Raw genomic sequence first — 24,918 nt, 5'->3', positions numbered from 1 at the left:
AGCTCAAGATGTTTCAGTTAAGTTTATGAAGCCCTCTGAACCATGTTTGATCTTGCAAAACAATTGCACTGATATTTGATGAAATCTTTACAGATAATTATCTATGTAGTTGCATTATTTGCTGTGCTGTAGTCTTTATCATTTGAAAATTTAATTTTCGATAAAAAAAAAAAATAACTTAAAATGTGTTTTTTTTTTTCGAAACTGAATTTTTGGGGGAGTGACACTCTCTGTGTAAATGAGACCTGAGACTAAGACTAAATACAAATAAAGTGAATATGGCGGAAAATGCAAGAACTTACCACGAGGGATATCCAGAGAAAGCATCTACAAAGACAAGAAACCATTAGAAATTTGTAAAATATACATTGGCAAAGAAATACAATGTTAAGAAGACTGTAAACATTGTCATATCCACGCGATTCAATGTTAAACTTTTTATTTCGAATTTTGTCCCAAAATCGAATATACATTTTTGAAGATCGACAACCCTTCCTACACGTACACGAGATGTGATAGAAAACATTAATATAATTTTCATTTGCTTTTCCTAGGAAATGACGTCAATTTGTTGGCACTTGCCCACAAATGCGACAAACGTTGTTGCTCTGCACCGGGCATCAGCAAAACATGCTGCGGTGTCACAATGAATTTAATAATCTACCTGAATTGTTGCAATTAAATTATTACATCGAAAAGATTAAAGAAGAAAAATATTTTGAATGACAATTCAATTTAGGTTTCGGAATATGTGTACATTTAAAGTGTTACGTAAGGAACAAATAATAGTTTATTCAAACAACACTAAATTGACTCTGAGTCATTAGCATTTTAATACCCTACACCGATTGGAAGGAACTTTAAAAATTGCGTTGAAAAATTCAGTTTGAATGAAAACCGTTATATGGGGCAATACGAAAACGTGGATCGACATGACTCATATACGAACCTACCTACTGGCAAAATACACATGTGTGCAAAATTTTAGCCTTCATTTTCAATTCGTTCAAAGATAGCGTGATTACCACGGACAGATAGACGGATATCGCTAAATCGACTTAGAATTTTACGCTGATCAAGAATATATAAACTTGATTGGGTCTGACATGAGTATTTCGAGGAGTAACAAATGGAATGACAAAGTTAGTAGACCCCCCATAGTATGATGGAGGGTAAAAAAAACAGCTGTTTGTGTGTATCAACATTTGAAGATCTAAGCTCTACGATATACTAAAGGGTTATATCGCCAAAAGAAGAGCGTAATATATTGAATATATATCAGTCTTGGAAAGCTTACACTAATCAACATCAAATGAAATTAGAATATTCCTCAGACAGGGACACATGCAGGGTGGTGCACCCTGGGCCGGATACGACTATTCCAACACTAGATGATATTGAAATGGTTGATGGTACATCTATTTTATAATTACATATCACCCTTGAGTTGCTCACTGGTGGGGCCTTTCTCGTCAACAGGTATTAACAAGTATCTGGAAGCGAACGTCCAGTGGGTTCTACAAAACATTGGCCAAGAAGGAAGAAAGAGGCACAAATAAAACAAACAAACAAACGAACAAATACCAAGAATATCCAAACATCATTGCTATCTTCTGTTCAACTGCAAAACACATTAAAAGCTTCATTTGTCCCGGGAATCTCGCATTCGTATCGTAACCACTCGATTTGGCGTTTTGCCAGCCTTTACACATAAACAAGAGGCTCTGGCATGCTCTTTGGCATTTGTAGTCCAGCGAGTACACAACGATACAGCTAATGCCACTTGCTATGCAGACTAGGCAGACAGGCAAAGTTCGGCTGAGTACGTGTATCTGTGTGTGTGTGTGTGTGTGCATTTGTATGCTTGTGGAACGTTGTTAAAGCTGTTCGACCAAACAAATCCTTCGGGCAGAAGTTCATTTTATTGACGGTGGCATAAATTTTGGAATTTTTATGCAGTAACGCCTGTCTGTCAGTAAATGTTCATAACGATGTCAGTCAGTCAAACTATACAGCCGACATGCATTGTTCGACTGCCAAACACCATCTGAAGACAACAAAAATCAACTTCATTGGTTGCCAGGGCGAAGTAATTTTCCAATTTCCAAAAAAAAAAAAAAAAAACAAAAACAAAGTGTTTTGAAATGAATGCTTGCGTTTCTTCATGTGCCCTACGCTAAATTAGAACCATGATGGTTCAACTCCAGCCTACATCGTCAGTATCATTCAACTGCTGTAGGGAGCTCAACTTTTTGTGCCGTCCTCCAATGCATTAGTTACAGCAAAGGCCGGCTTTTCACAGCGTTGGATGAGGATGAGCACCCGAATATGAACTGTTTCAATTTAGTTCGCGTGTTCACTCAATTCAATTTCCTGCAGACGGAAATGTTTCAACGAATATTTGGCTTTGCGAAAAGCTAAGCGAAACTATTAATGCCTGAATATAAGACGGCTGGAATATCTCTAGGAATATTTATGACAAGCCAACGGTTTGCGTATTATAAATGTTCAGTAATTCATTCGTTTGTTTTTCGAATAGCTACCCAGCAAAAAAATGGCAGTATCTACTATTTGTATTATCATTTCAGAAATGTACAAGACAAATAGCTTATTTTATTCATTTCCTAGTAATGAGTAACGGTGGCACAAAGTGTCCACTGAGTTCGATACTCAGCATTGGCACGCCTACAAATACCGATGACATAGTTTTTAATGTAGGTGAAGGTCTTTAAACCGGACTCGATTAACGGGTACATTGTAGTGTCGATTTTTTTCGCTTATTTACAAACATCGTCGAAAGAGAATAAAATGTGGGCTGTGACACGACAACACCGATCGTGGAGATAGCCTCAAATTATTCTCGTCACTGTTAGATCTACTAACCTGATGTTGATGAACGAGAAAAGGGAGATAAGTCCCTATGCTGAAATAGCGTTCACATTTTATTTGCAGAGCTGAAGACCTCTTGCTTTTTTATTTGTTTTTCTCGCAAACCTTATTGGCGGAGAAACAAATCACATTTTTCGTTCATGGGTGTAGGGGGTGTCGGGTCAATTCTACGGTTGCCTGCAGCAATTCCAATTTCGCACTTAACACAATTCGGTCATAAATCAATGGGCAATAAATTTACAACGGGACACAATTGTAGAAATTGTTGGCCATTGCAAGCATGCCAATACCAGCACCACCAGGGCGGGGGACCGTTTTAAAGTTACACATTTATTTTTGTGCGAATTGAGGATTGTGAACAGGATTTACAATTTAACATTTAACAACTTCAACTCTGTGTATCTCAGGTATTGCTTCTTGTGATATAATCACGTAAAAATGTGATTTCTCGTGTATGGTTCTCACTTTGTGAAATACCCCAGCAGTACAGATATAATAAAGTTCTACACGCCACGACTGGATGTGTGTACGTCACTAAGTAACCCGCCCAGTATAATTAAAAGTATTTCATTGAAACACATATTGTGAAACGAGGGGTGGTATTAATAGAAATGTTTCAATGCCAAGGTCATTTTTTGTATTTTGTTGAAAATTTCATTATATGCCGGTGCAATTATATACACACACACACACACACACACACACACACATACAAACACACTCACAAACAAACTCATGTGCGAAGAAACATTCATGACCGTATAAAAGTACCTGGGTAGATAAAAGCGGCAGTACACGCGGCGTAAAATTCCGTTGGCTTGTTGGTATATTGAGCACAACTCACCCAGAGGGGGAATATTTCGAATTGGTTTTAAATTGTTAGACTTCTCATGCATAAAAGTATAGTCACTATCGAAATTATAGCACAGCTTGCATAACCGCAACACACAGTACTGCAAATTAACGGGAATTGAATATGGATACTACGTGTGAACACGTCTATCCTACAATTATCTCGTGTATAATAGTTCCATGATCGCTGCTAAAATTTTGAACACTGCTGGCTAACTAAATGCTCCTGCGAGTGCATGATTAAATGTAATTCCCATTTTGAATTCAGCTGCATTGTATTTCGCTTGTGACAGACAATTTCTAACATTCAGCGCAATTCCATTGTGTATTAGAGCACCGCTGCGAATAGCAGTGTGGCCGAGTCATGCCTTTTGTCTATCTGTCAAAGCAATTTGCTGGCCAGTCACATCACTTTGTGGTCAGAGACGAAAGAGACGGGCGGCGCAGAGAGGGACACCTTTAGTGTGTTATGTGTTAAACGTTTTTCTTGCTCGCGTGTTTAAATAGTCGCCTCCAAACATGCAGATGATCGATCGAATACGTAGATGACGCTGACGTCGAGGACCCCAGGAAAAAATATTAAACCGAGCAGAGGAATACCAGAACATTCTTTTCTTCATCTTCTAAGAGGGACTTCTTCCTACGAATAGATCATCATTTGCGCGTAGATCTCATCATTTTGCCAAATGGCATGACATTCCAACATTTGACAGCCAAGTTCACACTTTCATTCCCAACCCATCAACCCTTTAAAGTGGCACAATGAAAATGGTCCTGCATTATTAAGAGGGGTTATTTACCTGCGAATACTTTACGCTTCATCAACTTCAACTCTTTATCGGGTGTTTACTTCTTTGTAGCGGAAAACATGAGCAAAGCGGATGAACATCTATAAATAGTTGCTGGGCACCAGACTATTGACCCCACAGACACTCGCGATACCAGCCAGCCATCCATGTGGAACATAATGCTATGCAATGAACCTAAACATCGCCATGCCGGACGATGTGCAGTGTGCACCAAGAGACTATCGTCTGCGAAACGACGAAGGCTGCTCACATTATGAAATGACCGGCGTTTAGTTTATCAATCGTAGCGACAACCGAAAGCATGGACGACGAGGGGGAAAATAGTTTGCAGGCTTTAACTAGGCACTTCAGTTACACATGAGACCTGCCTGAGCATTTATTTATCAACCTTAAAATTGATGCCAATTTCTCTCAGATTCTATAAAAACGTCAACAAATCAAAGTGTAAGCGTAAATTATTTCAACAATTCGATTTGTCAACAATTTTAAAAAAGTTGACCAAAATTAATGAAACGCCAGGAAAATTGCAATTTTCTTTAATTTTGCCCATCACTGGTCTAAAGGCCTTTATGGAAAGAAGTAGAAAAAATATGAATTAAATAGTCATTCAACGAAATTTTCATGCGGTTCCGATGGAAATGGGGTATCAATAACAGTCAAATTAAAAAATTTTGAAAAAAAAAAAAGATATTATTGCATAACTTCACCTTCTTGATTCTACTATGGCCCAGCCCTTGTGAAACAAGTTTTTTTTTATTTTTTTTTGGAATCATATTTTCTGAAAGGCGCTTTGCACTCTTACTTTTAGAACTCTGGTGTGACAATTATTTGTGAAATTACAATTACACGAAAAGTGAAAAATACTATTCTAGTTTGTGACGAATGCCGAAATTTCGAAAGTAAAGATAGAAACTCACGCATTTCCTCCACCACTCCGCTCAATTAAATTTTCAACGAAAATCAGGTTAATGTCTCTTCTTAGAAAAGAGATTTAAAGAGTAAAACGCTCGTTTCATATTCTATTTGTCGGCATCGCGCACCGTCCCTTCTATTTGTTTCGAATTAACATCGAATATGCATAACAAAGTGCTTTTACGATTGCAAAGCTTTCTGCTTTTATTTCAGTTCGTCAGACCTCAGTTTTTATGGCCAATGTCTATCTGGCGAAACGCAGTCTATCCCGCCACACATTCGACTGTGTGCCTCACTTTTCGGAGTTTCGGTGGCTAAGTTTTGCGGTTTAGTCAATGTGGTGGCATCTGCAATTTTATGGAGCAATCAAAAATTTTAATTGTGTATTTTGCCTGAAATGGAACAATGGGGCTCTATTATTGTATGTTGCGATGTTGTCCGCAACAAAAAAAAAAACACACCAAGCCTATTATTTTAGAATTTACGAAAGGCCAAGTCGTCGGGTGTTTTCTACAGTTTAGGGTTAAACAAACAAAATTTTAATAAAAATGAAGCATGAATCCATGTGTAGTCGACTAGCTCTCGAAATATATATCTAGTGAATTTTCAACATCCAACATTTGATTGATTTTACTTTCTAGCCCTGCAGAAATGTCAAAGAATCCATTATTGTCTTGTTTTTTTTTTTTAATACATACTTGATTTAATGCGTCCAATGTACTGTCTATCTGCAGTGGATTCAAGGCCAGATGTAATGTTGTAGGGTATCTTAACGTTTACATCCACCCCCAAAACTGTACAGCCTATGTCAATTGACAAGTGTACCCACAATTCTAGTTGGGATTCTCGGTGCAACTTGACATACATATAAAAATGTGAAATATATCCTGTCGAAGAACCAGTATCCAGTTTCAGGAAAACACTTTACAGCACGAAGATTGAAAACAAGTTCCATCGTTCCCTCTTGTCATCCTCTAGATTTCTTGTTGACCGAAAAGTTTACATACTGGGACTAGTGGAAGCTGTTTTTTCCTTCGGCGTGTTTTTGACAGGCCTCTATGGTTTGTCTTTTTGCCATCCAAACGAAAAAAGCAAACTCAAACCTTAACTATGACATTTTAAGAGTGTTTCCCTGTGTGCGAATCTCTTTCATACAAGCCAGTCTAAAACAGTTCCCCCCGTCTCTTCTTGGTTGTGAAGCTATTTTGTGGATGTATGTGTGTTTGTGTCTGTTTTCGTATCTTTTGACTTTGTTTGTCTTACATTACCAGTATAATTTTTTCACAACTTCTACTTTTTATTGGTTATTCAAACCCAAACTTCAGGCTCAAACCATCACGCCAACACAGCAGGCGCAGACATGTAACAACTAGCAACAACAACAACAAAACAAAGTTGTTTTATATTTAATGTTTTGCATGTCATCATTTTGGCACAAGTTTTTGACAGATACTTGAGTAATTTATGATTGTAATTCATTAAGAGTCGAGTGGTGGACGCTGCTACAGCTACAGAAGCACCAATCGTTGACACAAAGCCAAAAGTCGATGTGGAAAATCCAGGTTCCGAACACATAACCATACTGAGGCCCAAATTCTGATTCTATGAAAATGTGAAAAAAAAACTCTTTTTTAAAGGAAAGAAATGTCTAATGAGTAATTTTATAAGGAAACTATTTGTTATTTTCGTAAAAAAATATTAAGTCAAAATTCAAAATAACGAAACAAGTATTTAAAACTGTCCAAATTCCCCGAAAGCTTAGTTAAACAGTTAAACACCATACCACAACATGAACCAATTTTAAAAAGTTCGTACAAATAAAAAGATTAGCCCATATTCTTGAAATACATTAAACCATACAGGGCTAATAACTGAGAACAAAACGTGACCTGATATCGAAATTTTTGTACAGATATGACGTACTCAGAGAGAACCCTAAATACCAACTTTTAGTCAAATCTATTGCAAAACATTGTTATGGTGGTGCCGTTACATGGGCCTATTTATAGCATACCTTTCATGAAGGTATGAAAAGGACATATTCATAGTTAAACTCATAGAATCGCCCAACCAAAATGTATGTTTGTGGGAATTGTGCAATTTATGCCGATTTTAAGGGGGAGATCTGTAAAAAAATTAGAAAATAAATCCCTCAACTTTCGTTTCATTTCCGTGGACTTATACAAAAAATCGAGATTTCAAATCGTCCGATGGGGTCATCGTCCTTTTTCTTAGCTTGTCTTCTTAGAACTGTAATCTCTTCCCCTTCCCAGTGTATTAATTTCCATTTGTATCATTTGATATTCCTAGAATAATTACACATACACCTAGACATTTCAATCCGTTTATAAATACTTTATTCACTATAATGACAGACAAACCAACCGACAAACAATCTGCGGAGGTTTCGTATGCGAATGCGAAAATGGAAGTATGTCAGTGATATATTTGTGGTGCAATGTGATGTACTATCGAACGAGTCGTAGGATTCTCCCACATAAATGGCGAATATTATTACATAAATTATTTATACACCAGAAGGTACGACTATGGCACGAAAACAAAGGCCTTTTGTTCACCACTCCCCTCAACCGAAGTGCGGAAAGACAGAAGCCAAGGGGTGCCAACAGAGGCGGTGATCTTTTTAATTACTTTGTGAAAATGTACGTCGAGTAGACGGTGTTATTGTTGTTGTTCTCCTTCATCTTCTTCTTCGAGAGTTCCAATATTTCAAATGAATAGTGGGAAAATTAAGTGAGATTTTCTCATAACGAAAATAATGGAATAACTTTCGGTTATGGTGGAATATTAAATAATCATGTGTGCATGTGCGGTGTTGCATTTGAAAATCGTCTATCTTTGGTCGATGACATACATACATAGCTACGACAAAAAAAATGAAACAAATACAAAACAACAATCTATTGTGTAATACAGCTATGTGATTTTTTAGCGGCTGATTTTATTCTTATATAATTTTTAATTACACCTGGAATGCATTTATCGGTGCACCGGGGTTTTTATCGGTAATGCGGTATATATATAAAGGGTGTCCAAATAGAACTCAATTTTTTAATTAAAAAACAGAGATTAAAAAAACTTGAAGATTTTGCATAAACGCTGCGGTATTTCATTAAGGCTTGAGTCTTTGTCGGCTTATTTGCGTAGGCCATCAAAATATCCAAAGAAAAAATAAATCGGACGATCTAGCGGCCGACTCTGGTTTCAAAAACATAAAATAACACGGCCGGGAAAAAGGTGATGCAGCTTGAATTTTTTCTCATGCCCTGCACATTAATTTCTTCAATTCTAGGCTAGAAAAAACATCTTTTCACCAAGCCGATTTCTGATTTCACGATTGCATTCTAGTTGAGACACCCTTTATTTGTTTCTTCATTTCAGTAAATCTATAAATTTGAAATGTATCTATAAATTTTATACCCTCAGCCAATGTTCGATTATTTAAATACATTTTTACTTCTGTTATCATTTTTCAAATTTTTGACCCTATATGAAGTAGGTTCCGAAGTAATGGGCCAATATTGTCCATTTCGTATCGGACCTAATTAAAATATAATAATAAATATCTCGACGTGTCAAGTTTGGACTATACTTCTTTATATGAGATATGTGATCACTTTTAGAAAATATTAAAATGTGCCTGAGATATCAGATATAGTCGACCGAAGTATTCCATTTTCATTCTTCATCTAATACAGATAAAAATATTGGTATGGGCAAAATTACCAGAAAATCGAACATTTATATCCAATTTTAAGCGAAATCATAAATTTCATATTTAGTTCGGATTTCTGGCTGAGAGAAATATTTAGACATAGCAAGATGTAAAGAATCGCTGACTTGTTTCAAAAGTTATGACAGATACAACTAAAACGTCTACCAGAAGATATTCGCAGATATATATCATCATCATGAGAGGGAGGTGCCAGAAAAATTGGTACGATATCTTCCATCTTTATAACAGATCTTATGCTGGTAGAAACATTGAGATGTGCCAAGTCTGAATGGAATCGGATGTTAATTTCGCGTTTGAAGGGCTTCATCGATGTTAAAAATGTTGATATTTTTGTGGAGGAGGTACCAGTTGGAGTGGACCGATATTTTCCATCTTCACACCAGATCATGTGTTAGTAAAAAATATTGTGGTGTGTGTAATTTGAAGATAATCGGAATTTGAAATAATGCGTCACATAACAGTTATAATTATATAATTACTATATATAAAAGTTATAATTATTCAAAGTTTTGACCCTCTGGGGGAGGTACTTGATGGAGTGGACCGATATTGTCCATTTGGCACCTGACGTAGCAGTGATGGAAATATTAGGATTTGCTAAGATGGAGTAAAATCGGATCATGCTTTCTCTTTCTGTGCACTTTTTTTGAAATTTTCGACCTTTTGTGGGAGAGGTACCAGAAGGAGTGGACCGATATTGTCCTTTTCCGAAATCGATCTAAGTTTGATTATAATATTACGTTGTGCCATGTTTGGACCAAATCGAATACTCCCTTCGACGGACGGACATCGCTAGATCGACTCCAAATGTCCTGAAACGGATTTGGTTCAAAGAGACCTAGGGTAGGGCCCATTTTTGCCGTATCAAATGATACATACCCACTTCCCCCATATGACTGAGGGTATAAAAGTCTTGTTCAAATTATGAATACTATCCGATCTTATGATCTTACTAAAGTTGTAGTTTCCTCAAGATTTTAAATAAAAGATATTCTTGTGTGAGTATTTTATAGGCATAATTTTCTTCTGGGTAACTTCTTAAAGAGACAAAACGTCAAATGGAATTCCATACAAATTTGACATTTGAGTTAAAGCAGTAGGGATTAGCAATTATCTAATAACATTCCTTTCCTTTCTATAGGTGACCATTATAATCGTGGATTGTGCATTCCTTGTTTTCTTTGAAACTGTTCATAATTAAATCCTTTGTTTTCGATTAAAAAAAATAATTGCATTCGAAATAGGTTTAATTTACATAGGATTTCCAGTGTATGTCTGCAACTATATGAACTGCAGACTGTATATTCAACTGTATATTCATTCGATTTATTTGTGATAGTGTATGTAAATTCTATACAAACATACGTATTATCAATTTCGGTACATACCTTTAAGCGTCCTGTAATGGATACTTTTATTTTCCAAAATAAATGAAACAGTTGAGGGTGTGTGGAAATGGTTCAATGAATTTGTGCCTAACTTCAATGTTCTCAGCTGCCATAAAATGCGATTTTTGAACATTCATTTCGTCAGCACTCACATGGCGATTGATTTGTTTGGGTTTCACTTAAGTTTTCTATATTTTCACAGATATTTTGAGGATTTCATTTAAAAAAATATATACATTCGACTTTCGCCTTCTTCGTAATAGGTTTTCACATCATTCTATTTTCACTATTTACAAAAGCGGTTTTTATTTTTGTTTTTTTTTTTTTTTTTTTTTTTTTGTGGCTGTTTTTTCTTCAAAGCGCGAAAATTTACATATCACTTGAAACATAAACGGTTTCTTATAACTGTTGTGTCAGTATAAAATCGAAGTTTTCCTACTTTTCCGACTATATCACAAGAGATTGTTCACTGGAATAAAACAACGACAACATTATTTATGTCGAATACTCTGATAAGCAGTCATCATTCTTTCCGAAATGAGGCTTAAGTAAAACATGGTATAGCTGTGATGCAAAGTTAGGAAATGTCTAGAATCTATCCAATTAATCTCCTTTATACATACTACATATTTAATATGTTCATACTAAGCAGGACGTAGTTATCTATTCTAAAACTAATTATTTTACATTCCTAAATCCAGTTAGTGATAAATATTTTCTAAACTTAAAATAGTTCTTAACTTCTTAATGAACAAAAAACAACTACATATCGCATCGCCTGCACACTCATCCGCACGCGAGATTTTTCAACGGGAAGAGACACAGGATAGTTTATTGTATTATTTTTATTACCCCGCTCTCCATGAGCCACAAATACTGCACGTTTCACCTACTTCGCAGCCACTGATACAAAGTCCATGGTGAGCTACCAACGATGGCTCGGTGCAAACTGACTTCTACGGAATTAACAGGAGTTCCCCTAGGCAACAGCCAATATTAGCACCGCATCACAAACAGCTGACCGAGCAGCACCTATGAACAACATTTACTGAGGTTGGGAGGTGGGCCATACGTGTGTACATGGATGGGATGAGCGCTCCCAATTTACTTTTTAGATGTTGCAAAAAATCCAACTAGTACCCGGGACGTACGTCTGTGCAGAGTACTGCTGTTAAAATGTCCAAAACAGCTGTTAGAATGTGAAGGTTAAATGTACATGAATGCACAAGTAGTGAATAGGCATCGCGCTGGACTGGATTGCGCAAACTCCGAATTCGGGCAACACGTGTGTTTGTTCGCTGCAATTGTTTCTCCGAACTGCCAAACAACCCCCACCATTGGAGAGCTGCATGACATTTCCCACTGTTCTCTTTCGCCAGAATGTGGGCAAAGCAGAGGCATACCCGCAAGCTTATTTACTTAGATATCTATACCATGGTGCATCTGGAGCATTTCAGAAGCTGTACAAGTCAGCTGTGCCAGTGCTCGGCGAGTGGCAACTTTCACGGAAGAGAACAAACATTGTATGTATGGTATGGTGTGGTGTGGTGTGGTGCGGTGGGGTGCTTAAGTGCTCACATCTGTCAGGAATCGAATTGCCTTCCCGAGTCCATTAGGATTCTGAAAAATGAGATACCAAATGCATAAATTTGTGCCTGCGTCTGTTGTTAGCAGAGATGCAGACTTCCAATACATAAATTCGTACATCTCTCCATCGTTTCGGCTACGCATTCGGTGTTTCGCAGATGCATTTACTTGATTCAGTTGGCATCTCTTCCTTAGGATCATTTGCGGTAGGTATTCTAGTAATGGAGGCCATTACTTTGGCTTCGTTCCAGATGCTTGACTCACAGTTTGCCCGGTCGTGGCGTGGAGGTGAGAGTGTGTATGTGCGCTGGTTGGCCTATGACGACAAAGTGATAGTTGTTGTCATAGAACGTATTTCGAAATAGTTTAGTAGGTTTTCAATTGTCTTGATATTCTCTTTGTGCCGGCGATTCGATTAATAAAAACAAGTGGCACATAGATGTAAATACTACAAAAATATTAACCTTTACTATCGGTCGCGTTGAAAGATTTTAACATCTCAAGAAAATTTAAACGAGCGATTAAAATCGAAAAGGAATAGCGACCACATCTACGAACCTTAAAGTAATGCTTGATGTAGAAAAATGTCAGAATTAAAAAAAATACTCCAACATTCTTGAAAAATCTGATTTGTTTGAAGAATGACAATCTTCAATGACTAAAGGGAAGCACATCTGCATCCGTCTATCCATATTTTATCGTTTCATTGCTGGCGTAATAAACAAAGGAAACACTCTCCACCTCTTGCGAATTGTAAACAATACTGCGCTGGGATGGAAATGATTGATGATTTCATTATTGCCGCTCTTTAACTTGATTCTTACAGAGAGGGGTGAGGAGATGTCGAGTACAAAGTAAGCGAAGAGAGAAGGTGAGGTTTCAATGATGCCAAACAAGCGTTAAAAAACTCGGACACAATAATAAAAAACGTTTTTACAATAGTAATAATTGTCCTTTGACCATTTCCACATTTTTATTTACTAGCCGTTTGGAATGACACAATAAAACAGCAAAACGTAAAAACGTCGTTTCGTCCGACCACACTAAATAATCTAGTTTTAGCATCAATTCCCGAAATATTCTTAGCAAGGATGAACATATCAGCCGGGGCTCATCTCGCATGGTTACATTTCTTGTATATTCACAAATAATTTAAGTTTACGGGAATAATGTTAAAATTCATTGCGAGTACAGATATGATTCTAAGGAAACTATTCTTTCGATATTTTTATCTCTTTTAAAATTAGTTTACTTCAGTTTCTCCAAAAATTGGATATTTTTATACAGATTAGTCCGGTAAAAGACTAATAAAAAAAATCGATAATATGTTAGGAGAATAATATGCTGGAGAATATAACCTACAAGGTTATATTAATCGGCATCGCATAAATTCCTCAATATTTTAGCCTCCGCTATTTCTTCCATCAAGATAATTTGTATCCCACCGACAGAAACAAAACATTTGTAGTGCATTTCGGTTAGCAACCTCCATACGCACAAATGGTGGAAAATGGCGTAGTTGACATCACTGTTTCACTGGGTTGTATTAATTCTCCTCTTTTCTGCTACTTCTTGTTTTATTGAAGTATTTATTGAGTAGACGCAACACAAAACTGTTGTTGGGGATTTATTTCTTGGTTTTCTTGCTAGCCAGCCATATCCCGTTCCCCACTATGCCCCGAAAAAAAATAACATCAGTGGTCACGTTCTCTTCGAACAATCTATGATTTAAGAATTATGTGCGAATTTTAAAATCGAAACAAACAAAAAAAAAACACCATGAAGCAAGCATCCGCTGTGTTCGCGAAAAACCTCCCCTGACCCCCCATCTCTTACCCCAGCTTTTGTTAGGTTACAGCTGAAATTGTTTGTCTGCTTTTTCACCTTTCGTTTCTGGTTTGAGTTTGCTGTTATTGCTGTTGTTGTCAAACACCCAGCTCTTCTCCGCGTTCGTTAATCCAATGTGTATGACCTGAGGGCATTTGCCATTTATTTATTGGGTGAAATAGCGCGACAAGAGCACACGAAACACGGGTAATTTAATAAGGACCTTACATCAAATTGCAAGCAAATCACTTGGTTTCTTCTTTTGCACATTTATTCTTTTCTTGCAAATTCTTTCTTACACTTCACGTTTCATTTCTTCTTCTTTTTTTGTGGTCATTAAATAGCTTTTCTTGCGGCGAACTTAAACACATTTAAACTGAAGAATTTTGAGGTTCTCCCCTTCATGAGACTGTGTAAATTGGGGCTTTGCGGGGGATGAGAAACAATATCACGCGACACCACAACCGCACGCGACGATGTTTGGAACAACACTGTAACACAACACTGTGAAACGAACCTGTGAAGACTGAACCACGGTTGCCACAGTTGGTAGAATTCTACCAAAAATTGGTAACATTTTTCTGGAGTTGCTAACGAGGTAATTTATTTTGTTTAGGTAAGTTTCCTGCAAGAATTTGTCCAGCAAATTCCGTTTGAGAGGGTAAAACGGTTTCATTCAAATTAAGCATTTTTAATAAAAAATTAGAGAAACATTAAAAAAATCGATGTTGCAACTTATCGTACCCGACTAATATGTCATCTCACTTTTCTCATTACCAACCAATATGTTTTCAATATTAGTACGTAAAATATTTACTAGCATCCGAAAAAGCTTTAAGATTATAATATTTTTCAAATTTCATGAGGAAACGATAATTATTTAAAAAAAAATAATAAAAATGGCCCACAAATTTTAGTTTGATCGGTTTATTTTGCATTGGCGTGGTAACCGTGCATTGAACAAATTTGCTGCAGCAGAGATTTGCTGAGAGGATGAATGGACGAACAGAAGAGAGAAAAATAGAAGTGCTATTGTTTTTGTTGTTTGGCGTACGCAGGCGGTGTGGCAAAGTGGGTATGTACATGCAAAAGCCACAAACATTCACACAGCAGTTGCCCACTTATGAAGGCCCAAACCGGCTTATACTGTGGTTCGCAGTATGTGTGGCAGAGAGCAGGGCATAGCAGCAGCAGCTCTCTCTCTAAAAGTTGCACGTTTCACTGCTTTATTTGCCTCGGTACAGAGTTGCCCCCAACAAAAACACGGGAGAAATTGGTGATTTATTTGATGTAATCAGATAATATATAGCCGTAATGTTAGTAATGTAGAACAATTAACTCCAATTACCTTGATCAAGACAGCTGTGGCATTATTTTTGGACATTTGTTGTCAGAATTTTGAAATGGTATGACTTTTAGTCAAAAAAATGCTCTGTCCATTACAAGTAGCTTAAAAAATAGTGAAACTGCGGCAAAAAGTGTGCACGTCCAACTAAATTTTAAAGTCGCTGACTCGAATCTTGGCGCCAGGAACATGCAAAAAATAATAAGAACATACAAATAGTTTGCCGATGCAAATACACATCGTTAAACAACCATTTATATTCGTAACTGTGCACAGTGATCACTAACCTTGACAAAAATAAAAAATCGGAATGTAAGAAATGTTAATTATAGTGCTACAAATATTATTTTAAGATAAGAAATTGTATTACTCCAATAATATATTTGAATCTTAAAACCGCATTTGGCAAGCCAAGGAAGAGTATCTCACTCATTGAAGTATAGTCAGTAATCGGAGCCCAAAATATCAAATTTCATCAAAATCGGTTGAAAATCGCTTAAATCGTGGATGTATGTCAAAAACATGTCCAACGTTGACAGATTTCGGCACATCAATTTGTTACCCTATCCCAAACATCTAGTTGTGGACCGATATTAACATTATTTTGCAAGGACATCATGTTAATTTCAATGAAAAATATATTCAAAATCTTCAATTTTTTTTTTAAATTGGAGGTTACCGTTATATAGGGACTATGACTAAACCTGGACCCATCTTCACAATTTTCGGTAACATTTTAACATTTAACAACATTTTGTTGTAACATTTTTACTCATTGTGAAGCTTTTCTAAGAATATCGAATCGATTATTTGAATACAAACATTCTTGTCACACCTTTCCACACATGTGGGACCATTTGGTGCCGTGTACTCAACTAACAATCGTAATATTGTAAGTTCAAGTAAAACGACTTTATGAGTGTTGGTAATATTATTTGGCAATGACTTTGTTTGCTTGTTATTTATTAATAAATAGTTTCAAAGTTAGCCGATTCAAGTATTTGTGGAGGAAACCACAATTTACAACCAAATTTATTGTAATTTTGATAACTTGAGAAATTGTTTAACCTGTAAAGGTACTTCTTCAATATTTTTTTTATTTCCGCTTGCCAGTTCCTCCAGAGCAAGACCTCTAGAGTAACTGTAATGATATACAATTTGATTATGAAATTTAATATTTAATTCTGATAATAATTCAAAGACTTTTATGCATGTAGTTGCATAGATTACCGATAAATTTTAAAGAAATATTGAAAATAGAACAGTGTTGGCTAGTTTGTTCGGGATACCATAGTATTTTGTTGTTGCAAAATGGTCAGGCATAATCCCTTAATTGCTGTTTTTATAAAAACAACGTTTGTTTATTAGTGGAGAACGATGGTAATGTTTACCAGTTTACCAATAATAAATATAAATATTTAAAATATTTAACAAAAAAATATTTTCAATCATTTACCATAAAAATGTAATTGCGACTTGTGAATTTCTAGTATTTTATTTCCCAGCAACATTTTTCGAAAAGTCATATTGGCAACCTTGGTCTGCTAATTGTGTGTACTCTCACCGCTCTTTACGAAATCACTCTCCACTGTGAACTTTTTTATGCCAATGGACAGGCATCCCCGTGCAGGTGTGACTGTGTCACTTTGTAGTGAAGGTTGTGTGTGTGTTCCTTGCCGTTAAGCAAACCATCATCGTCGAACATAGTTTGCGTTGGTTTGATGCTGTTGCCGAGCGTAATTTTGTAAAATTCTTTGTGCGAACCTTTTTACAAATGTACACCCGTACGTACGCTCATTGTAGATTTGTATGTACGTTTATAAAAAAGTGTAGATGTAAATTACTTACCCGCATACATACATGCAAATGTAAGTGCGGATAGCGGGGTAATCAACGAAGAACAGTTTTTATTTGACAATTCATTATTTCTGCTAGACTTGGAGAATCATTAGATTACTTGCCAGGCATCACAAGCAAATATAATTTGGCCGACTGGATAGTCATGGCTTGTGAGGGCATTTTACGAGGGTTCCCCAATTAAATATTAACACAAAAGCAAAGCGGTAGTAAATCCAAAACTTCATTCGAGATTTGTCGTTAAAAGTGCAGTGGTTGCAGTTGATGATGCATGCTGTAGTTATTACAGGTCTATGGATTCTCCTGTTGTCAGGCGAACTCATCTTCGGTGTAACATTTTTTTTTAAATAACCGGGGTGAATAAGAGAATTCAAATAGGAAGAGAAAGGAAATGAAGAGAAAATACTTTTGTTGACAAAATACCACTTGAAGGGATGGAAACCGGTGATGCCAATGCCCCATTTTCGTCATTGCATATTACATCGATCAAGCTACGGAAATGTATGAAAAAAATTTGGGAAAATCATTTAAACCTACAACATGATATTACAATTACGAATTCTTTTCTAATTATCTGGGAATCTTAAAGGAGCTTATTAGAAGAAGCAGAGCTTGAACATTTAGTGGGAGTTGACAATTGAATACGAAAGGTGTTGTTCCCACCATCTACATATCCACTTCGCCCTGTGAGTGCAGATGTAGGTACCTTATAATTACGAACGTTTAAAAATATGTTGCCTGAAAAGAACCGTTCGAATATCCTTATTAGATGTTTTAATCTATTTAAATAAACAGTAAGTGATGTCCCTCACTCTGCATATTAGTCAGAGCTTTAAGTAGCAAATGCTCGTGTGTATCGGGGGATTGTGCAAAGTTTAACACAGTTTTCATAGCTTTCGTCCTTACACCTCAGGTCGTGCCACATATTATCTCATTTGAAAAGAAATGAGACCTGAATTTTGTTCACAAAAATAAAAGGACTGGTTGAATAAATCGACAAAGCAAGTAATTGTAAATACCCTGCGGGACTTTTCTCAACCGGTTTTAATGCATTATTCTACAACTAACTACAAATTGGCTGCAAAGTCATTTGGTGATGAACCACTTAAGTAACCAGAACTGGTTTATCTCCAGATGGCTTTTCAACCAATTTGTAGTTCAAAGTTGTGGAACAGAACAATAATTACATACAACAGACCAAAAATCTATCGAAAACTCACATAAACTTTTTCAGTTTTTTATTGTTATACAGCGTTACCTAAAATTCGGTGTAGCGTACACAAATATTCAAAATGGAAAAATGTTGTGTACGTACGTATTACCCAAATACGTCATGTCCATATCATAAAATCTAACAATAACGTTTTAAAAATTGATACTTAATCAAATTCACCCCCCATTGAAATATTTTCCAATTACAAACATTCACATTTTTGTATTATTAATTTATATTTTCAACAAATAGCTTTCATATAATACATTTGTTTTACTTGTGTGGTGAAAAAACGTCGCCTGAGTGCGTCGAATTTTAGATAACGTTGTTAAACACAATTTTTGCAAAAAAAATCCCATTTTTATTTTATATTTATATTAATTATAGAGGAAAGTTGCGGTTAAGGCAGGTCTGTTGAAGAACAAGAGTTCTCTCGCCAGTCTCATGTCTATTACTTTCCTTTAAATCATCAACAAATAAGTGTTAAAACATTATTTATACAATTTTTGTATCAAAACGCTTCATATATAGTCCTGGGCAACATTCATAATAAAAAACCATTGAAATAAATCGTTAAATATAAATAATTATAGATTTGTTTTTTTGTTTTCTCTTAAGTTATCTCTTTTTCGGACAGCGAAACCAGTGGATGCTTGTGCACACGACTGGGTTAAAGACTCATCTTCGCAAAAATTTTGAACAGTGTATAATAAACTAGAAGAATCATATTGGGTCTTTTCTAACAAAAAGAAAAAAGAAAACAGAAAACAAATTCCATTTGACATTTAATGAATGGCGAGAAAATGCATTTTGAACATTTTTAGAACAGTTTCGACTCAAATTGTACACATATTAACGGTCTCTTCTCGCCCTCCCCCCCTCCTCATTGGGTTCTTGTTTGTGTTGTTTTCACTGGGGCCATTGGCACCTCTCTTCTCTCGCCACTCTCCTTTCTCTCGCTCGGCATTCTAATTTGGCGCCTGCTCCACATTTTGGCAACTGCAAAGTGTCACCGCAGTCTCATATCGTTCGATCATTGATAAAGTTCTAAAAGCAGCCGAAACGGTGGAAATTCGTTTGTTTGCGCGTCTGTCTATTTTTGAAGGCAATATAGAAAAATTCCTCAGCGTCTGTCGTGAATCGTCCGTCCGTAAATAGTCAGCTTTGTATTCGAATATTAAAATGTGCTATTGAAGAACAGCCCAAGCGTTTTTTGCTGAACTCGGAGGAACGGGCGCAAGACACTTGACAAAGATGTGCGGCATTAATTGACCAACTGGATGAACTGAATGAATAGAACTGAACACCTCCTACTCCCGGCCTCACCGTGAACTCCACTACGACGCCCGACTGTTGTTATATGTATTCCCTATAGTATGATTGTGTACACACGTGTCGCGAACATTTCATTTTGAGTGTCAGTACAATACCTCTACTACGGCGGACCTGGAGCCCTGCTAGTGGCGTGCTATTGTCTACGTCCCAATTCAGACAGAATGCAAATTCCCAACAATTTGCTGCGGATAATTTTCATGCTGTCAACAATTGTCGCAGTTACAGGTGAATGAAAGATAAGGAAGGGCACGGAGAAATGTCACTGGGTAGGAGGGTGGGGAAGTAAAATTGAAAGATTCAATAAAGCAGACGATGCTGCCAAATTTCACGAATGATCTCAAACAGAAACATATGTTTATGATTTTGAATAGAAACACAAGTTTACATTTCCTATGTGGTGGCTGAGGCCAAATTAAAAATCAATACCAAATCACAAAAAAAGACGACAAGTCTTGATCAGCTTTTTCCCAATGTGGCATTTCGTTCAATTCATTTTTTCAGTCGATAAATTTATTAACAAAAATTAACCGCTTCGAATTGAGGGAATTGTCTCTACATGTGCAAAAGTTACATTTCCAAAAAGAAATGCCTTCAGCAAGCTTGAGATGTCTTTTTTTGGCTATATTTACTCAACTCTTCATTTTTGGTCTGGTATTATTGGAAATAAATATTTAAACAATATTTTTCTAGCTAGAAAAGTTTCAGTTTTTACAACTTTCCCCAATTTAACGCTACCGATAAACTACTGATTATCCTCATACATAATGTAGGATTCAAGGCTTTCCTATTTCTTTTAATGCTTTTAATTCAATTAAGTTAATCGGTCATCACCGCTAAAGTAATTTAATGGAAGTCGTAAGAAACATATGATCTTTTCCAAAACCTCTAAGAAGCTAGTATTTTACAAAAATTTAAAAAGCCTGACTACATTTTCGTACCATAATGGCTAAAATCAGGGATGACCAAAAAATTGCTGGTAGTTCATTCTATAAGTTTTTGCTCAACAGCTAGCTGGTGGTGGTTAGGTCATAGGATTTGCTGTAACAAAAATAGATTATAGCGAATAGTCATAATTTAAGGGCGATGCTTCAAAAAGCTGTTAAATTCGACCACAACTTTATGATCCAAAATGAAAATATTATCCTACAAGAAAAAGTCGACTTCGAGTTATTTATGCCTGAGGAAATTTGTTCAGTTTTACCAATCGTGGATGGTATGTTTAAAGCCTATTGATGATTGTATAATAACTAGAGGTTACTTGTTTTGTAATTTAAGTTACATGGCCATAAGATTTAATTGTCTATTAGACGCGAGACAAAACTTCTTCCCAAGACAACCCACAAAAATCCCGATTATATTCACCACCGATGCACAAGAATTTCTAAAGTGCAAAAGCTAATAAAATTTTCGCATATTTTCAGATTGTTGTTCTAGCCGAATATTATTCCTCAGGGAACAGACCTTTAATATAATCCAACAACACAAAATGCAACAATACCAACAACAGGGCAACGACCAACAGCAACCGGCCAATGAAAAATATGAGCAGCACGTTTACGGCGGAAGCGCCGTATCGGGCGAGAAAGTATTCAATAAAAATCACACAACTATTAACAGCGACGACGAATCGACCTCTGGAGACGAACAGTCGACCAACGATGGTTCCGGTACAGAGACATCCGCCCACATTGATCGACCTCCACCAATTTTCGATGTCAATAGCGATCAGACCCTGAAAGCCCCACCCGTCCATGGTGAGGTTATCACAGATGAGTCTGCCAGAGAAAAGATTGGCGAAAAGAGCGGATATCCTGTTTTGGATTTTTATTACAGCATCATGAGCCATGTCCTGTCCATACCGTGCACTGGCCAATTTTTAACTGAGTTCTGTTTGAATGGGGGCCGGTGCTTCAGCTATCCCATTGGAAATCATAGCTTCTTCTCGTGTGAATGTGCCGACGGCTATGTGGGTGAGCGGTGTGAATCGAAACATGTTAATGGTGAGTCAGTCCACTCCCGTCGTTTGATGGGTCGAGTCGAGTGCCTACTAATGTTATCAATATGTTTTCAGGAGTTTATGGGGCCGCATCTACGCTGGACTCCAGTCAACCCAAAATTCTGACGGCGCGCGTTGTATTTTCCTTTCCCATGCTAATCTTTCTCACCGTCACGTATCTGTTTTTCGGCATGGTCATCGTTTTCAAATGCCAATCGCCGTTGCGGTACAAGACCGCGCCACACACTTCGCGAGCAGCCGGCCTGCTTTGCACGTGAACGGGTCGTTCGGTTTTGGGATTCGCGGCTCTAGAGACTAGCAGTGCAATTTCCGTCGATACAAGTCGTTCATGTCGATTATGGAAAAGCTTTTCCAAAGTGTCGGTTCCGGTAGCGGTTCGACCATTTCGTAACCCCCAACCTTTTGCCAAAACATTTGTATTAACATAGTTATCTTTTGTAGACTAGTAATTCTAATTGTATTTTAAGACTCTTTCGTTTCGTTCGAGACTGCGCGCAGTGGTGGCAGCAATTCTGCCACATCCAATTATTATTTAATATTTTTTTTATATTCCTATTCTCCTAATTATGCCGTAATTAATTATTTTCTTTTCTCTTCTATTAACATTCATTCATGTGGAGCTTTTCTCGTGGGACACGTGTCGAAAAAGCGCGCTTTTTCAAACCTCCGTCTTCGTATTTATTTATAGGCGATAGTAATTTTTCTTTTTTTTTACAAAAAATACGTGGCTGCGTATTTTTAGATAGTTGTATATTTTCAGAGTAGTTCTGAAGGCGCTTTCAGACTTCGTCTCTATTAATACTTAAATCGTATTCACCTCTCTTTTGTAACTTCGAGTTACCCAATCCTTCCACAGTTATTATACATATACATATATAAATATTCTTGTTGTTTTGTTTTTGTAATAATACTTTAATATAAAGTTAATTTTATATAAATAATAAAATGACGTATGTAATTTAAAATGTGTGATGTTTTTTGTCTTATTGGCATCGTCGACTGCAAAATGAATGAGGATGAAAACCCCTCCCCCAAAGAGTGTAAAAAAACATTTTTTTGGCGTGAGCAAGAGTTTAGCTCTTATTGTTATTGTTTTTACAATTAGAAATAATGAGAGCGGAATTGTTAAGGGTAATCCCCCACATAAAAACTCGCGCCATTTAGTTTAGAGGATGCTCCTGCTATGCTGGTCCTCCACCTGATATGGGAAATTGTTACCAAACGGCAAACATCTGTTTTATGTGAGCTTTCTATTGACCTCCCGGTTTAGTTTCAGCACGTGAAGTCAAGAGTATTTGGCTTCGAGAACGAAAGAGAAATTTGAAATAATATTTTCATACTTATTTATAATTAGAGTAGGAATGCAGGGTTGTTTCCCGGCTGACTTTGACACTTTTAACTGAGTTGCCAATTTCAACAGGCTGATTGCGGGTACAAGCCACCCAATATAGGACACGGATTAATTTTGGCCAGGCAAAGATTCCACCATTAGGAAAATGAAATTAATGCAAAGTGTCGGAATTCGTTACTTAAACTAATTTCGTTGCTTCTGTAGAAAAAAAGTGAAAACACATGTTTTTAGGAAGCAGAATTTATATTGTCTATTTTCTTCTAGGTTCTTAGGTGGCTCTTACAAACTTTAAACAACAAATTTCAGAAAATTAAAAATGAAGTGGATGTACAAAAACGCTGACTTTAACAGGCAATATCCTGGAAAGAGATTGATGCGAAAATCTTACTACTAACTTTAAATATAATTTCGATTCAGTTGCAAATGCCGCAGAAATCACTCAAACTACCCAAAACGGGATCGGGCAATATACCCCATTTTCCAACTAGTTCTATCTAAATTACTTCGGGATATGGTATAACACCAATAAAGTATTTTAATTACAACGGACAGAATTTAAGGGTGATTAAGAATAAATATATAATCTAAATGAATATTTTGAATAGTTTCAAACAGATTAATACTTTATCAATGCTGTGGTGAAGGATTAAGACTATGCTACCAGAGGCCATAAAAAGGAAACTTGTAGAGGACAATTTTAACGAGAGACATCTGTTAGTCACAGGATATATTGAGACAATTTTAGCTTATAAAGCATCCCTTAAAAATATAAATAATGGTCTTGCTATTCGCCACTGCAATAAACAGGATGTGAAAAGTGCTAAATTGTGTGTGCGACCGTGGCATTGCCAACATCACCGAAAACTATTTCGAAGTGGTGACAACAACCAAGAAATAAAAACCCCTTCTTTTATTAACGCCACCATTGAAGTTATGTTGGGGTTTTCCAACTGAGTGTTGAGAACAATAAAATCTAAAAAAAAAAAGAAAGCATCAATACGACTGAAAAGAACTTATGATAAAAAATATACTAACCAATATTGGTCTTGATAATGTATAACGGCTCTATTAGAACAGATTCGTAGCCTTTTTAAAAGAATGTGCCACAAGTCGTGTTGAATCTGAGAAATGGAAATACAAAGTAACAAGATTAAATGCTCGAAACAAATAATCAAATAACCCCAATGTTTAAAACTAAGTTAAGAGTCACATGAGTCATCTACCTTCAGATTAACCAATTCTTTTTATTTCATCTTTTTTTCCTAATTTCATTTCTGTTCATCAATACTTAAGAACCACGACATTAACAAAGTACATATAAAAAATTGTAAAAGTAAAATATTTTGAAACCTCCGCTACGAGGGCTATAAGCGAGGTAAGGCTACCAAAAAATAATAAACGGATTAGAAAACCTAACAACACTGTGTCTATGCATATTATGATGTACCACCATTAACATACCTTAGGAAAATATAATGTTCATAACCAAGACCAGAAGTGACGTTTCGGATAGTTAGATTGTTTATTTGTCTAGAAAAAATGGCAATTCTGATTGGGGAGTTTTTTTATGGAAAAAAAACTTTTGGAAGCAGTAAAGAAGCGAAGTCTAGGGAGAAATCAGTTGATCTAAAAAATATATATATATAATAACATTGTTGGTAAAATCCAAGTCACACAGGAGGCGGAATCTGGCTTTAGTCTTCCGCAGCTATTAAAAAGATTTTCGCTTCGAATCCATCAAAAAATGTTTCTCAAATTATGCATTACTACATTGTATAT

The 24,918-nt window shown here is 36.4% G+C and overlaps 2 protein-coding genes across 12 annotated transcripts in view; one reads left to right on the top strand and one right to left on the bottom strand.

The window, feature by feature from the left end:
- Positions 1-14,580, bottom strand: part of LOC101901621 (uncharacterized) — a 64,754-nt gene extending 50,174 nt beyond the window's left edge. For 2 of the 9 annotated variants that reach the window (XM_059125262.1, XM_005179372.4), the window contains exons 1-3: positions 14,031-14,580; positions 10,608-11,076; positions 303-327 (exon numbers count right to left, since the gene is read on the bottom strand). The gene's annotated coding sequence lies outside the window, so the exon portion shown is untranslated. The remainder of the gene's footprint in view (positions 1-302; positions 328-10,607; positions 11,077-14,030) is intronic. The other 7 variants (XM_059125263.1, XM_059125269.1, XM_059125265.1 and 4 more) reach the window with 6 other exon arrangements.
- On the top strand, positions 3,963-22,500 carry LOC101901004 (protein gurken). 3 transcript variants are annotated; one of them, XM_059125272.1, is made up of 3 exons: positions 3,963-3,987; positions 21,193-21,771; positions 21,843-22,500. In XM_059125272.1, the coding sequence occupies exons 1-3, from the start codon at positions 3,978-3,980 to the stop codon at positions 22,043-22,045; spliced, it is 792 nt and encodes a 263-aa protein (XP_058981255.1). In that variant the 5' UTR covers positions 3,963-3,977; the 3' UTR covers positions 22,046-22,500. The 3 variants fall into 3 exon arrangements, with proteins under 3 accessions (XP_058981255.1, XP_005179426.1, XP_058981254.1); XM_005179369.4 differs by lacking the exon at positions 3,963-3,987 and adding an exon at positions 19,466-19,996; XM_059125271.1 differs by lacking the exon at positions 3,963-3,987 and adding an exon at positions 19,466-20,037.
- Positions 22,501-24,918: the final 2,418 nt, after the last annotated feature.

The sequence above is a fragment of the Musca domestica genome, unplaced genomic scaffold (assembly GCF_030504385.1).
Source record: "Musca domestica strain aabys unplaced genomic scaffold, Musca_domestica.polishedcontigs.V.1.1 32, whole genome shotgun sequence".
Taxonomy (NCBI): Eukaryota; Metazoa; Arthropoda; class Insecta; order Diptera; family Muscidae; genus Musca; species Musca domestica.
The sequence above is the reverse complement of the archived record's forward strand: the minus strand, read 5'-3'. Positions and strand labels throughout refer to the sequence as shown.

Excerpts from the sequence above, each read along its gene's own strand:
- LOC101901004 (XM_005179369.4), top strand. The coding sequence starts at position 19,933 with ATGCAAATTCCCAACAATTTGCTGCGGATAATTTTCATGCTGTCAACA. Across the intron at positions 19,997-21,192 it reads AACAATTGTCGCAGTTACAG|ATTGTTGTTCTAGCCGAATA; the intron begins GTGAATGAAAGA and ends GCATATTTTCAG. Across the intron at positions 21,772-21,842 it reads TGAATCGAAACATGTTAATG|GAGTTTATGGGGCCGCATCT; the intron begins GTGAGTCAGTCC and ends ATATGTTTTCAG.